Consider the following 15,173-nt stretch of genomic DNA (forward strand, 5'->3'; position numbering starts at 1 on the left):
ACCTCCCACAGTATTCTTGGCTCTCTGGGAGGACCTTGTGGACGCATGTGTTCGCATGTCTTTTTCCTGGAAGACAAACAGTTTGGCGGAGTGGGATAGCTTCACGGCCGCTGGTAACTGGGCTATGATCTTTATGATGACTTAACTTCAAGGTTGTGAAACCCATTCAACTAAAGACTGATTCAAGAGTGAAGACCTCAGGACATGGACAATCACAGTCTCCCGAATAGGAAGAGGACAAACTAACATTCTCTCTGCTCCCTCTTTGCACATTAGGGAAAGGCCTGAGAAGATGAAGGATCTTCAACTTCGATGAATTTCCCAGCTGAATCATTCACTGCTGCATGAATGATGAAGAAAGTATTCAACCTCTGAGATTTGAATAAATCTGGAAGAAGAAGAATGATGAATATCCTGAAGAAAATAATGACTTTCCTACTACATCTAGGGTGGTACTAGCACTTCCTGTAGGTAGTGATAGCATTGCTGCACTTGTTTCAGCATGAGGCTGCTCTGCTGCAGGTAATGGGATGATGGTGTCAGCTGAAGAATATAAGACTATACCATGTTCAGCAAAGGAATAAATGTCCAAACCTGGATCTAGGTGAAATTCCTGTACAGGCTTGGAAGTTCTGTAGTTTTGGCCTCTGCTTTTTCACTGAAGGACAATTAAAGTATAAGCATGGCTTGCTGATGAGCTCCAAGTGTGGGCTGCAGTTTACTTTCACACAAACTAGGAGGCTCTACATTTCCTCTAGTAGTTTGATCCAACTTTAAATCAAGCATTTCTTTCTCCTTGGATAACTCACTGTGGTCAGCCAGCGATTTACAATGCATCACTTTGGTGGTTTTAGTGGGACAAATAGACAAATTCAGCTTCTTCAGCTTCAAAAAAAACACCAGAGATTTCATCTGGATTGGCAGTGGAGTCAGAGTGTAATGAGACCTAGGACCTTGTCTTCCAATGGATCACCTGTTTCTGCAACAGCCTGCTTCACATGAACTTTGTCATGAAAGAGCCACTGAGGTCTAGAAGCTCCTCTGGCAATGGTCGCCATCTTTCTCTATGCCTTCTGTTCCCACGGCCTCTAGCCCCTCTCTGAAAAGAATTGAGAGATCTGCACTCTCCTCCTGTTGTCCAGTGGATGGTGTTTCTACACTAAAGAATGACTCGCTGCGTAATGAATGAACTTCACATCTGCTGCTGAATCAAAGTCTGTCAGTCCTTTGGAAATTCCTCCTTGAATGCTACTTCACAGTCCTGGACGCGCATCTGCATAAGATCAAGTCTTAAACACACTGAGCAGAGAAATTGGCCGATTCTGTAAAATAGAGAGGCTCTCGTTAATTTCCTTTTCATGACAAAGGATGATGGTGAACTGATCCTTCACTTGGAAAGCGGTGTCTCCAGGCCCTTACAGCTTTAAATCAGATGGTTGAATTTTGACGATTTTAAGCCAATTTGGAAGCCAGTCCAACCTGTCCAATAAGACAGAGGCTCCTACACCGGTGGCGTTTAAATTCCATTCCGCAGCCTTCAAATTTCAGCTGCACAGAACCAAACTGCTTATCAGCTGCTTTGATCTCTCCTACAAAATCATCAGGTTGGAAAGGTGTATATCTGATTTCTTGGACATCAAACTGGCTGGGAACATGTTCTAATTATCTTCTCTTGAATGCTGTTCTTGATTTACAAGACTGTTTAAAATGACCAGTCCTGCCATAGAGAAAGCATTAAGCTCTCACTGCTGACCAGTCTTCACGGTAGTGTTGGCTGTTAGCAACTGAATATAGATGGAAGAGTTCTCCTTGCCCCCTTGATGGTTTTGGTGGCTTTTTTCATGGGCTTTTTGGTGGGTGGGACTCCTGACCTTGGTACTATGTACTGGACAAACCCCTCCCTAGCATCAACGTAACTTTGAAATACACACCAATTTTGACATCTGAACTCAGCCTGCCTGACGATCTGTTCAGCCTTCTCTATGGTCAGATCCACTTTTGATTGTAACAAGTCAGACAGTGTGTCGTCGAGGATGCTGACTACAATGCGGTCTCTAATCAATTAATCTTTTAAGGCTGCATAACCGCAGGTACTTCCTAAGCAAAATAGATCATTAATGAAGGAATCAATGGACTCCTTTGGCATTTGAGTTCTCTGACTGAATTTTGCTCTTTCTATAACCAAATTCTTTTTGGGACCAAAGTAGTTCTCAAAGGCCTCTACCCTTCATTGTATGATGCTAAGGCTTCCTCAATGCCTTGCTGCGCAAGGACATCATCAGCTATGGCTCTCACAGCATATAAAAGTATACAGTCCTGGTGTTTCTGAGGCTTCCCTTGTAATCCTGAAACCACTCAGTACTTTTCGAAATGTCTCTTCCAGAGCTCCTATCTATGTCCTTGCTCTGGATATATTGGAAAGGCTGTGGAAGGAGTAGTGGCTGCTCAGTGGCTAGCGACATCATGTGTCCCTCACTGTCCATTCACTACAGTACTTTTCAGGTCTCCTCTTCGTCGCTGTGAAGTCAATTTTCACTCGCTGGCCGTCAATCTGTGACCACAGTTTGCTAGGCTGTGGCTTCCAGCTTTGCCACCATGTTTCACTGTCATTGCCGAGCATTAGTGAGGTTTTACTAATACCATGCCTTCTTGGCTTACCGTACCTTGATGAGGCTTTGCATCCCTTTGACAGACTTGAGATGGTCAGCATAGTTTAACTTCAAACAATTTATTAAGAACTATTTACAAAGATCTTAGAGTAAGCATATGGTATTCTGCATCTAGCTCTCTTAGAGCCTCTCCATCATCTGACCACTGATGTCACAGTTGCATCATGAATATCATCATGGTCTCATTAACATATGCATTAACCCATTACTCTACAGCCAAGGGTGGAAGCTATCATACATATTGGGTTAGAAAGAAGTCCTGTACACATTACAGGAACTCCATTCCTTTAACCCAATCATAAAATCACAGAATAGTTACAGCACAGGAGGAGGCTATTCAACCCTTCATGTCTATGCCCAACCTCTGAAGGAGCAATTCATCGAATACAATTCCCCCAGCTTTCCCCGTGGCCCTGCAATTTATTTCTCTCCAGATAATTATCCAATCCTCTCTTGAAAGCCTTCATCGTCCCTGTCTCCACCACACTCTCAGACAGTGCATTCCAGATCCTAACCATTCGATTGACCCTGTCTCTACAACACACTCAGGCAGAGCATTCCAGATCCTAACCACTCGATTGACCCTGTCTCCACAACACTCTCAGGCAGCGCATTCCGGATTCTAACCACTCGCTGTGTGAAAGTTTTCCCTTATGTTGCTGTTGCTTCTTCAGTCAATTATCTTAAATCAGTGCCTTCTGGCTCTCTATCCTTTCATGAGTGGGAATAGTTTCTCCCTATTATACTCTGTCCAGACCCCTCATTGTTTTGAATGCCTCTATCTTCTCTCAACCTTCTCTTCTCCAAGGAGAACAGTGCCAACTTTTCTAATCTACCTATATTACTGAAGTTCCTCATCCCTGGAACCATTCTTATGAATCTTTTCTGCCTCCCAATCTTTCCTAAAATGTGGTGCCAGAACTGGGTGCAATACTCTAACTGAGGTAGAACAAATGTTTTATAGAGGTTGACCATAACTTCCTTGCTTCTTGTACTCTTGTGTTCCTATTTATAAAGTCCAGGATCCCAAATGCTTTATTAACCGTGCTATCAATTCGTCCTGCCACCTTCAATGATTTATGGACATATACCCCCATGTCCCTCTGCTCCTGCAGCACCTTTTGAATTGTACCCCTTATTTTTTATTGTCTGGCCATGTTCTTCCTACCAAAATGAATCACTTTACACTCCTCTGCATTAAATTCCATGTCATTTGTCCTCCCATTTCACCAACCTGTTTTTGTCCACTTGAAGCTCTATACTATTCCCCCTCATAGTTTACAATACTTGGCAGTATTGTGGTCATCTGCAAATTTTGAAATTATGCCTTGTACACCAAGGCCTAGGTTATTAATGTAGATCAAGATGGAGTGCACTGTTAGAGTGGAATTGCTGCAAGTTTGGTGAGAAGGGGAGTTCAGTGAGGAGGGGAGGGAGATGCGCTTTTCTTTTTCTTCCTCTGTCTTCCTCAGCCTGACTTTTTTTATTCTTTCATGTGGGTGTTACTGGCAGGGCTAACATTTGTTACCCATCCCTATTTGCCCTGAACTGAGTGTTTTGCTCGGCTATTTCGGAGGGCAGTTAAGAGTCAGACACATTGCTTTGGGTCTGGAGTCATATGTAGGCCAGACCAGGTAAGGACGGCAGATTTCCTTCCCTAAAGCACATTAATCAACCAGATGGATTTTTACAACAATCAATGATAATTTCATAGTCACCATTACTTGAGACTAGCTTTATATTCCAAATTTATTAACTGAATCATGGCAGCTGGTGGAATTTGAACCCTCGCGCGCCCCCCACCCCCCCTCCACCCCCCCGCCCAGAGCATTAGCCTGGGCCTCTGGATTACTAGCCCAGTGACATTACCACTATGCCACCCTCTTCCCCCAGTCACAGATAACCAAAGTCTTCCATTAAGAGACTAGTGACATGCCTATAAAACAGAAACCTCCAGTATAGACTTTCAGTGATCTGTCTGTAGAGAGAGTTGCCCCCCAAGCAGGCTCAAGCCTGTACATTCATACATTGGAGCTCTTATAGGAAAATCAGTTGAGACAATTTGACTTCATGGTAAATTCCAGATCCATCCCAAAATCACATGCTTTCATTGTGTCTTGTACCTGGCTATATAAGTGCAGTTCCTGAGGTTACTGCAGTAAACATTGTTTAGTATTTGCTCCCTTGTGTTGAGCAGAACATTAATCAGTGCAATAATGGTGTACGTAATGACAAAGCTTCACACACACTGTCCTTCTCCTCCTTCTTGTTCCTGCAGATTAGAATGGAGTACCTCTCACTGATGCATGCCATAATTCGCTCAACAGATTACATGCGCCACCAACACCGCCTCCCTGACCTACAGGTTACATTTCAGCGAATCCTGGCTGAGGAGGAGACTGACCAGCCATGCCAGATGGACAAGCTGATCATCAATGAAATCTATAAAGAATTTCCAGACTTTGCTGTTGAGAACTAACCCAGAAGGGAATGTACCAAATGAGTTTAAAGTATGTTGAATGCAAATACTTGAAAGATTAGCCGCCATGGTTCTAAATCGCTCATCCCTGTTTGACAATGCGCTTGTATCTATAACTGAACCCAAAGCCGTTCTCAGCCTTACAAACGTTTCTCTGACTACTTGTAATTCTTTGTCCCCTAGACTTGCTACAGAATGGTGAAGCATTGTGACTGACCGTGGCCATGTGTTGCTACACTCTTGTCTATAGTGGATTTATGTGCATTTTAATCATGTGTGAAACCTCAATAACTCTGAAGTAGAAGAATAGCCTTGCACTAACATAAATACTTAACCGACAGAGCAGAATGTTAGGGAGGGGATTCAATGAAATACAGCAACCTGCTTATTTCAGAGTATTCTCAGTTGGTAAACTAGCCTCGCTGACACACACCTGAGCTAACTGGCATGGAACAGATCAGATCTTTGTACAACAGTCAGGATGTTATTTGCAAGTAAAAGTGTTTAACTATAACAATCATCTCAATGTTAACAGCTGGATTGCAGTAAAGTGGAATGAATTGAGGGGTTTGTGTGTTAGCTAATCCACCTCGAGAAAGCTCGAGCAGTCCAAGGATGTCACCTTGAACCCGGACATTATCTTGTATTTCCCTCATCTCCATTATCATGATGAGGAGTTGGTGGATTGGCAGACTGCTTACTGTCTATTCACTCACTGTAATTGCAAAAATCACAGTGACAGCTTTCCGGAAATGATAGTGATTAGTGATGAGGGTACAAGAAAATGCCACCCAGTCCCCAGGGAGGGTGCAAGAAAATGCCACCCAGTCCCCAGGGAGGGTGCACTGTGCCACACAGTCCCCGGGGGAGGGTGCACTGTGCCACACAGTCCCCGGGGGAGGGTGCACTGTGCCACACAGTCCCCGGGGGAGGGTGCACTGTGCCACACAGTCCCCGGGGGAGGGTGCACAGTGCCACACAGTCCCCGGGCAGGGTGCACTGTGCCACACAGTCCCCGGGGAGGGTGCACTGTGCCACACAGTCCTCTGGCAGGGCGCACTGTGTCACACAGTCCCCGGGGGAGGGCGCACTGTGTCACACAGTCCCCGGGGGAGGGCGCACTGTGCCACACAGTCCCCGGGGGAGGGCGCACTGTGCCACACAGTCCCCGGGGAGGGCGCACTGTGCCACACAGTCCCCTGGGAGGGCGCACTGTGCCACACAGTCCCCTGGGAGGGCGCACTGTGCCACACAGTCCCCTGGGAGGGCGCACTGTGCCACACAGTCCCCTGGGAGGGCGCACTGTGCCACACAGTCCCCTGGGAGGGCGCACTGTGCCACACAGTCCCCTGGGAGGGCGCACTGTGCCACACAGTCCCCTGGGAGGGCGCACTGTGCCACACAGTCCCCTGGGAGGGCGCACTGTGCCACACAGTCCCCTGGGAGGGCGCACTGTGCCACACAGTCCCCTGGGAGGGCGCACTGTGCCACACAGTCCCCTGGGAGGGCGCACTGTGCCACACAGTCCCCTGGGAGGGCGCACTGTGCCACACAGTCCCCTGGGAGGGTGCACTGTGCCACACCCCCTCTCCCTGGTAGACTGCACTGTATCACACCCCCTCTCCCTGGTAGACTGCACTGTGCCACGTACCCTCCCCCTGGTAGACTGCACTGTGCCACGTACCCTCCCCCTGGTAGACTGCACTGTGCCACACCCCCTCCCCCTGGTAGACTGCATTGTGCCACACCCCCTCCCCCTGGTAGACTGCATTGTGCCACGCCCCCTCCCCCGGTAGACTGCATTGTGCCACACCCCCTCCCCCTGGTAGACTGCATTGTGCCACACCCCCTCCCCCTGGTAGACTGCATTGTGCCACACCCCCTCCCCCTGGTAGACTGCACTGTGCCACACCCCTTCTCCCTGGTAGACTGCACTGTGCCACGTACCCTCCCCCTGGTAGACTGCACTGTGCCACGTACCCTCCCCCTGGTAGACTGCACTGTGCCACGTACCCTCCCCCTGGTAGACTGCACTGTGCCACACCCCCTCCCCCTGGTAGACTGCATTGTGCCACATCCCCTCCCCCGGGTAGACTGCACTGTGCCACATCCCCTCCCCCGGGTAGACTGCACCGTGCCACACCCCCTCCTCCGGGTAGGCTGCACCGTGCCACACCCCCTCCCCCGGGTAGGCTGCACCGTGCCACATCCCCTCCCCCTCGTAGACTGCATTGTGCCACATCCCCTCCCCCTGGTAGACTGCATTGTGCCACACCTCCTCCCCCTGGTAGACTGCACCGTGCCACACCGCCTCCCCCGGGTAGACTGCACCGTGCCACGTACCCTCCCCCTGGTAGACTGCACCGTGCCACACCCCCTCCCCCCGGTAGGCTGCATTGTGCCACACCCCCTCCCCCCGGTAGACTGCATTGTGCCACACCCCCTCCCCCCGGTAGACTGCATTGTGCCACACCCCCTCCCCCCGGTAGACTGCATTGTGCCACACCCCCTCCCCCCGGTAGACTGCATTGTGCCACACCCCCTCCCCCCGGTAGACTGCACTGTGCCACGTACCCTCCCCCCGGTAGACTGCACTGTGCCACACCCCCTCCCCCTGGTAGACTGCATTGTGGTACACCCCCTCCCCCTGGTAGACTGCATTGTGCCACAATGCACGTTGATATGTGACCATGTGACAGTAGAGCTAGTAACATAGGTGGTGTGGGGCTTTTTTTGTGTTATTGATATTGGGAATAGACAGCCACTATAATTAAGCAGATATATACGGCATGGAAGGATTTTTGTTGCTGACCTCATACTGTCTGGGAATGTGCGAATGGCAGGTCTGGTTTGGCATTTTCACCACAGACTCTTGAGGTCCTGTGATACAAGATGACATCTAAACCAGCACACTAATTGTATCATTAAAGTATGATTGAATCTGGATAGGTCATTGCCCCTGTCTGAATCTCGATACATCAGTGCCAGGATATTTAAAACCTGCAATCTACAGACTTGTCACTGTTTGGTAATCCTGAGGGAAGCCCAGGGCACAAAACCAGCAGCTGCTCAGGGACCGTGGCAGCTTCCTGGTGTAGCAAGCATGTTATCTTTTAGCTACTTCATGCTTCTAATGCTGAATGGGCAAAACACTTATGGGTTTGATACACACATGCATTGCACTCAGTGTTGCATAAGGGAAGTTGGGTGATTGAAGGCATTGTAACACCTGATCGAGACTAAACACCAATATAATATAGATCTCCATTTAACCCTGTGTTTAATGCTTGTATTTAGGCATTGTTAGTGAGAGTGTGTGTGTGTGTATATATACATACACACTGAGGTTAGTATTCTCTGCCAGTGTCACGTGCTTCAGAATGCTTTTTGCCACTTTGCCATTTGAGTGGCCTTGAGTCAATGCTGTTAATGGTGTTAGTTTGGGATGCGTGTGGGATGCTGATTACTTATGGGCTGCTAACTTTCTCAGGGAGCAGTATCTTCAGTCCAGGCCTGAAAAGGCAGTAAGAACACAAGCCTGTAGTTTGCTCTCTGAGCAACTCAGCAGTGTGGCAGCCAGTGGGAGTGTGCAGATCCCATCCCACTATTGGCTGCTGCAGGCTGTCATTTTCGGCTCCAAGTCTGCCTTGCTATTCGGTATTTTACTGCTAATATTTGTATACAGGTAATTAAAGCAGCTACAGCATTTATTTGTTGTGTTGTGTTCTTTTCTGACCGCTTCTGTACTGGTATGCAGATTCAATTATTTTAATATGTGGATTTTCTCTTGGGGTTCAGCCCCTCTTTCCCGCCCCCTTGCCCTCTCCCCGCAGGGACCTGTCCCTGTTGGCAGCCTCTCCCCCTCCCTGCTGGGGCCCCTCCCCTTCCCACTTGGCTCCATCCCCCTCTGCACTGAGGCCACTCCTCCTGTCCATTTGGGTTTGGGTACACTTCCCATACTGACAGTAGCAGTCCTGTGCTGACTGGAGAATATAAACTGTTTTAAGCAACAGAAACCTAATTCTGCTCAAAGATTCAGTGCTGAAAACCTGAGTCCAGCCCTCCCACAAGAAAGCACTTGTTTCCCATCTGTTTTATAATATCCATTTATTACATAACCCCACAAACCAAGAGCAGCATAGTTGCCCCATTTTCCTGCTATCTCTTCATTTGGAGCTGCATCAACCTGCTAATCTTCATAAGACTATTTTAATATTTGAAAATGTTTCTTTGTTCACTGGGCGTCCGCATGTTGGCAAGGCCAACATTTATGACCCTTGAGTAGGTGGTGATGAACTGCATCCTTGAACAGCTGCAGCCCATGTGATTTAAGTACTCCCAGTGCAGTTAATTAGGAAGTTCCAGCATTTTGACTTGGCGACAGTGAAGAAACGACGATTATAGTTCCAAATCAGGATGCTGTGTGACGTCAAGGAGAGTGTGTAAGTGTTGCTGTTCCCATGCACCCAATGCCTTTGTTTTTCTAGTTTGGAGAGGCCACAGGTTATAAGGTACTGTCAAAGGGAGACTTGGTTCATTGATGCAATGAGAAAAGAGAGACCTGCATTTATATAGCATCTTTCATGACTACAGGACGACAACAGCACTTTACAGCCAATTTGTATACAAACAACTGTTTAATATTGATCAGATAATCTGTTCTTTGTGATAATTATTGAGGGATAAATACTGGTAAAGATACTGAGGAAGTTCCCCTGCTCTTTAAAATACTGCCATGAGATATATTACACCTAATTGACAGGACAGATGGGGTCTACTGAGGACACTACCCTGAGGATCTTCTGCAATGATGCCCAGGAACTGAGATGATTGACTTCCAACAACCGCAATCATCTTCCTTTGTACTAGGTATGACTCTAACCAGTGGAGAGCTTTCCCTCTGATTCCCATTGACTTCAGTTTTGCTGGGGCTCCTTGATGCCACACTCGGTCAAATGCTGCCTTGATGTCAAGGGCAGTCACACTCACCTCACCTCAGGAGTTCAGCTCTTTTGTCCATGTTTGGATCAAGGCTGTAATGCTGTCAGGAGCTGAGTGACCCTGATGGAACCCAAACTGAGTGTTGGTGAGCAAGTTATTGTTAAGTAAGTGCCGCTTGATAGCACAACAAATGGCACTTTTCTGCAGCTGCACATTTGCTCAACCATACCTTCACCTCCACCTTTGGCCTAGTCCCCATTGAAACCATTACTCTCTCTCTCACACCGGCTGTTCCCATATTCCAGACCTTATCTCTGCTTTCAAGTCCAAGGAATGCAAATGTGAAACGATATGACTACTGGTTTCATCATTCACTGCCAAATCTGGCTGATCACATGTAGCACTGTTGAGTTCTGCTCACTATTCCATGATCATCCTGAAATGCAAAGATAAGCGCTGGCTCCTTTACAGCAAACTGTCATCTTAAACTCCTCTCCTATGTCTCCTCCATATTAACATCCCAAAACTAGTTGAGGGAGTTCACCTGTGACTTTATCATTAATGTTGATGCTATCTGATCAGCTGCCTCTGCCACTTCCCCCTCTCGTTTCTCATATATCTTTCATCATGGCCTCTCCAAGCTCAACTATATCCAACTCCTTGATCCTACTCCCAGTAAACTGCTGACCTCCCAACTTCCTTCCTGGTGCCCATGTTAGCTGATCTTGTTAATGACTCTCTCCTCAGGTCTGCCTGCCCCTCCTTTTAATCTGCTATCATCATCCTTCCCCTCCAAAAACTACTGCCCCATTTCCAATGTCCCTTTGTTCTCCAATGTCCTTGTTGTCACCTCCAAAATCCGTGCCCGTCTTTCCCGGAACTCCATGTTTGAACCCCTCCAATCAGGTTTCCGTCCCTGCCACCGTACCGAAACAGCTCTTATCAAATCACAGTGACATCCAAAGTGACTGTGATAAAGGTAAACTTTCCTTCCTCGCCCTTCTCGACCTGCCTGCAGCCTTTCACATGGTCGACCACACCATCCTCCTCCAACCCCTCTCCACTGTCATCCGGCTGTGGGACTGTTCTCACCTGGTTTCATTCTTAGCCATCTAATCATAACCAGTGGATTCTCTTCCTGATCCTGAACTGTTCGCTCTGGTGTCCCCCCTGGATCTATCCTGGACTCCATCCTACATGCTGCCCCACAATTTCAAAATATGGAGAAGCCACTTAGGATCGAAATGAGGAGAATGCTTTTTACTCAGAGGGTTGTGAATCTTTGGAATTCTCTACCCCAGAGGGATGTAGAAACTCAGTCATTGACTATGCTTAAAGCAGAGATTGACAGATTTCTAAATACCAATGACATAAAGGGATATGGGGATAGTATGGGAAAAAAGCATTGAAGTGGATGAGCAGCCATGATCGTATTGAATGGTAGAGCAGGCTCGATGGGCGGAATGGCCTACTCCTGTCCCGATGTTCCTATGCGACGTTATCAAAAAACAGTGTCAGTTTTCCCGTATGTACTGATGACACCCAGCTCTCCCTCACCACCACCTCTCTCAATTATCAGATTGCTTATCCAACATTCAGTACTGGATGAGCAGAAATTTCCTCTGATTAAATATTGAGAAAACCAAAGCCATTGTTTTGGTCCCTGTGATAAGCTTTGTTCCCTCCCAACTGACTCCCTCTCACTGATACTGAATCACAGCCTCTGTGTCATCTTTCATCCCAGGATAAGCTCTGACCACATACCTGTACCATCACTAAGACCACCTATTTCCACCTGCATAACATTGCCCAAATTTGTTCCTGCCTTGGCTCATCTGCTGAAACCCTCATTCATGTCTCTGTTACCTCTAAACCTGACTAATCCAATGCACTCCTGGCTGGCCTCCCATTGGCAAGACTGGCATCCTCCAAAACCTCGTCACCTAAAACTCTGCTGCATGTGCTCTAATTCTCACCAAGTCCAATTCACCCATCACCCCTGTGCTCACTAATCCGCAATGTTAAAGCAAAACCTTAATTTTAAAATCCTCATCCCTGTTTTCAAATCCCTCCATCCTCGCCACTCCCTATCTCTGGAATCTCCTCCAGCCTCACAGCTCTCCCATATACCTGTGCTCCTCTAATTCTGGCCTCTTGATCATCCCTGATTTTAATTGCTCTGCCATTGGTGAGCAAAACTGCAGCTGTCTTGGCCATAACCTCTGGGATTCCCTCCCTAAATCCCTACACTCAATCTCTCTTTCCTCCTTTAAGATGCCTGTTAAATCTGGCCGAGGATGGCTGAGCTTTTGATTGTCATCTCTAAAATCTTCTCATGTGACTCAGTGTCAAATTTCACTCCCATGAAGCACCTTGGGATGTTTTATGATGTTAAAGGTGCTCTATAAATACTAGTAATTGTTCTGCCCACTTCACTGATGATGCAGAGTAGACTGATGGGGCGGTAATTGGCCGGGTTGGATTTGTCCTGCTTTTTGTGTACAGGACATACCTGGGCAATTTTGCACATAGCCAGGTGGATGCCAGTGTTGTAGCTGTACTGGAACAACTTGGCTAGGGGTGCGGCAAGTTCTGGAGCACCAGTCTTCAATACTATTGCCAGAATATTGTCAGGACGCATAGCCTTTGCGATATCCAGCATCTTCAGCTGTTTCTTGATATCACGTGGAGTGAATCAAATTGGCTGAAGACTGGCATCTGTGATGCTGGGGACCTCCGGAGAAGGCTGAGATGGATCATCCACTCGGCACTTGTGGCTGAAGATTGTAGCAAATGCTTCAGCCTTATCTTTTGCACTGATGTGCTGGTCTCCCCCATCATTGAGGGTGGGGATATTTGTGGAGCAGCCTCCTCCAGTGAGTTGTTTAATTGTCCACCACCATTCACGACTGGATGTGGCAGGACTGCAGAGCTTAGATCTGATCCGTTGGTTGTGGGATCACTTAACTCCATTTATCACTTGCTGCTTATGCTGTTTGGCACGCAAGTAGTCCTGTGTTACAGCTTCAGGTTGACACCTCATTTTTAGGTATGCCTGGTGCTGTTCCTGGCATGCCCTCCCGCACTCTTCATTGAAGCAGGATTGATCCCCTGGCTTGATGGTAATGGTAGAGTGGGGGATATGCCGGGCCATGAGGTTACAGATTGTGTTCGAGCACAATTCTGCTGCTGCTGATGGCTCACAGCGCCTCATGGATGCCCAGTCTTGAGTTGCTACATCGACTCTGAATCCATCCCTTTTAGCAGTGGTAGTGCCACACAACACGATGTGGAGGGTTCAACTTTTAGGAACTCCAGATGGAAGATCAAACTGGTCCCAAATATCAAAAACTGTCTACCTCATTGTATCTCCAACCTTTTCACAACATGTCAGGCCCTGACCTATTTTTCTCACCTCCCTGGATTGGTAATTACACCACCCTCTCTCTCTAGTGTAGCTTCACCTAAACTCAATTCACCTTTTCTCATCTCAGTTTGTGAATCTAGGTTCCCTTGTCCTAACATTTCTGCTAATGTTGCACAGTGTACACTCACTCATCATTTACTCTCTATCAGGACTCTCACCTAACGGTGCATGTCCATCCGATATGCTTATCTCCTCGATGCATGCCTAATTAAAGTTCAAATGGTTTGCTATACAGCTATGGAACATCTAGATTGGAAGAGGACTAATTGCAATGCATTGAGAAGGGATCTAGCCACGGTAAAATGGAACCAAAGCCTGACAAGAACTGTCATGGAATAATGGATTATCTTTAAAGAAGAGGTGCTTCAGGAACAGGCCAAGTACATTCCAACAAGGATGAAAGGTAAGGGAATGAAAACCAGAGCTCCTTGGATGATGAGGGAGATAGAGCATAATTTGAAGCAGAAAAGAAGGGGGCATGATGCATGCCAGGGGAATTAATCAAGTGAGAACTAGATCAAATACAATAGGTTGAGGATGAAGGTGAAGAGGAAAATAGGACTGGCAAAGAGTGAGTATGAGAGTAGAATGCAGTCAACATAAAAGGGAAACCAAAAATCTATCAGCATTTAAATAGAGGGTAGTAAGAGGTAGAGGGCAAGGCTAGAATACTCAGTAAGTACCGATACAAAGTACTCATTAAGGAAGAGGAATCTAACCAAATATCAATAGAAGTGGACATGGAGGCAATGGGGGAAAACTGAAGGGAGGAGGTATTAGAAAGGCTGGCTACGCTTAGGGGAGATTTGTCACCTGGTCTGGATGGCTTGCATCTCAGGTTTGTAAAGGAAATGAGGGTGGAGATAGTGGAAGTGTTTGCCATAATCTTTCAATCTTCTCTAGAAACAGGGGAGATGCCAAAGATTGGAGAGTGGCAATGGATCCCTTATTCAAAAAAGGGTGTAAGGACAGTCCTAGTAACTACAGGCGAGTTAGTTTAACATCAGCGGTGGGTAAGGTTTTAAAAACAATTATCAGTTCAACAGGCACTTGGAGAGGTTTGAGTTAATTAAGGAGAGCCAGTATGGATTTGTAAAAGACAGATCGTGCTTGACTAGTCCAATTGAATTTTTTGATGAAGTAACAAAAGGTTAATAAAGGGAATGCAGTGGATGTTTCAATTTTACGAAAGCATTTGACAAAGTATCACATAAAAGGCTGGTTACCAAAATTGAGGCTCATAGAATAGAAAGGTCAGTCTCCAATTGGATAAAAAAATTGGCTTAAGGAAAGAAAGTCATGGAAGACAGTTGTTTCTCGGACTGGAGGGTGGTAGACAGTGGTGTCCCCCATGGGCCGGTCCTGGGACCATTGCTTTTTTTGCTACATATAAATGACTTGGATATTAGAATACGGGTAAAATTTCAAAATTTGGTGATGATACCAAACTTGGAGGAGTGGCAAACAGTAAGGATGATACAAATTGCAAACAACAGGACATAGGCCAGCAGTACAGACAAGTGGCAGATGGAATTTAATGCAGAGATGTGTGAGGTGATATATTTTAGCAGAAGGGATTGGGAGAAGCATTATAGACTAAATAGTACAATTCTAAAGAGTGTGCAGGGACACAGGGACTTGGGGCTTCATGTGCATT

General features: G+C 46.9%; 1 protein-coding gene across 3 annotated transcripts in view; it reads left to right on the forward strand.

The window, feature by feature from the left end:
- Positions 1-5,953, forward strand: part of nckipsd (NCK interacting protein with SH3 domain) — a 179,350-nt gene extending 173,397 nt beyond the window's left edge. For all 3 annotated transcript variants that reach the window (XM_078543876.1, XM_078543877.1, XM_078543879.1), the window contains one exon: positions 4,948-5,953. In XM_078543876.1, the coding sequence (XP_078400002.1) occupies positions 4,948-5,148 (201 nt within the window). In that variant the 3' untranslated portion in view covers positions 5,149-5,953. The remainder of the gene's footprint in view (positions 1-4,947) is intronic.
- The last annotated feature ends 9,220 nt before the right edge of the window (positions 5,954-15,173 follow it).

Source organism: Cetorhinus maximus, chromosome 6 (assembly GCF_964194155.1).
Source record: "Cetorhinus maximus chromosome 6, sCetMax3.hap1.1, whole genome shotgun sequence".
Taxonomy (NCBI): domain Eukaryota; kingdom Metazoa; phylum Chordata; class Chondrichthyes; order Lamniformes; family Cetorhinidae; genus Cetorhinus; species Cetorhinus maximus.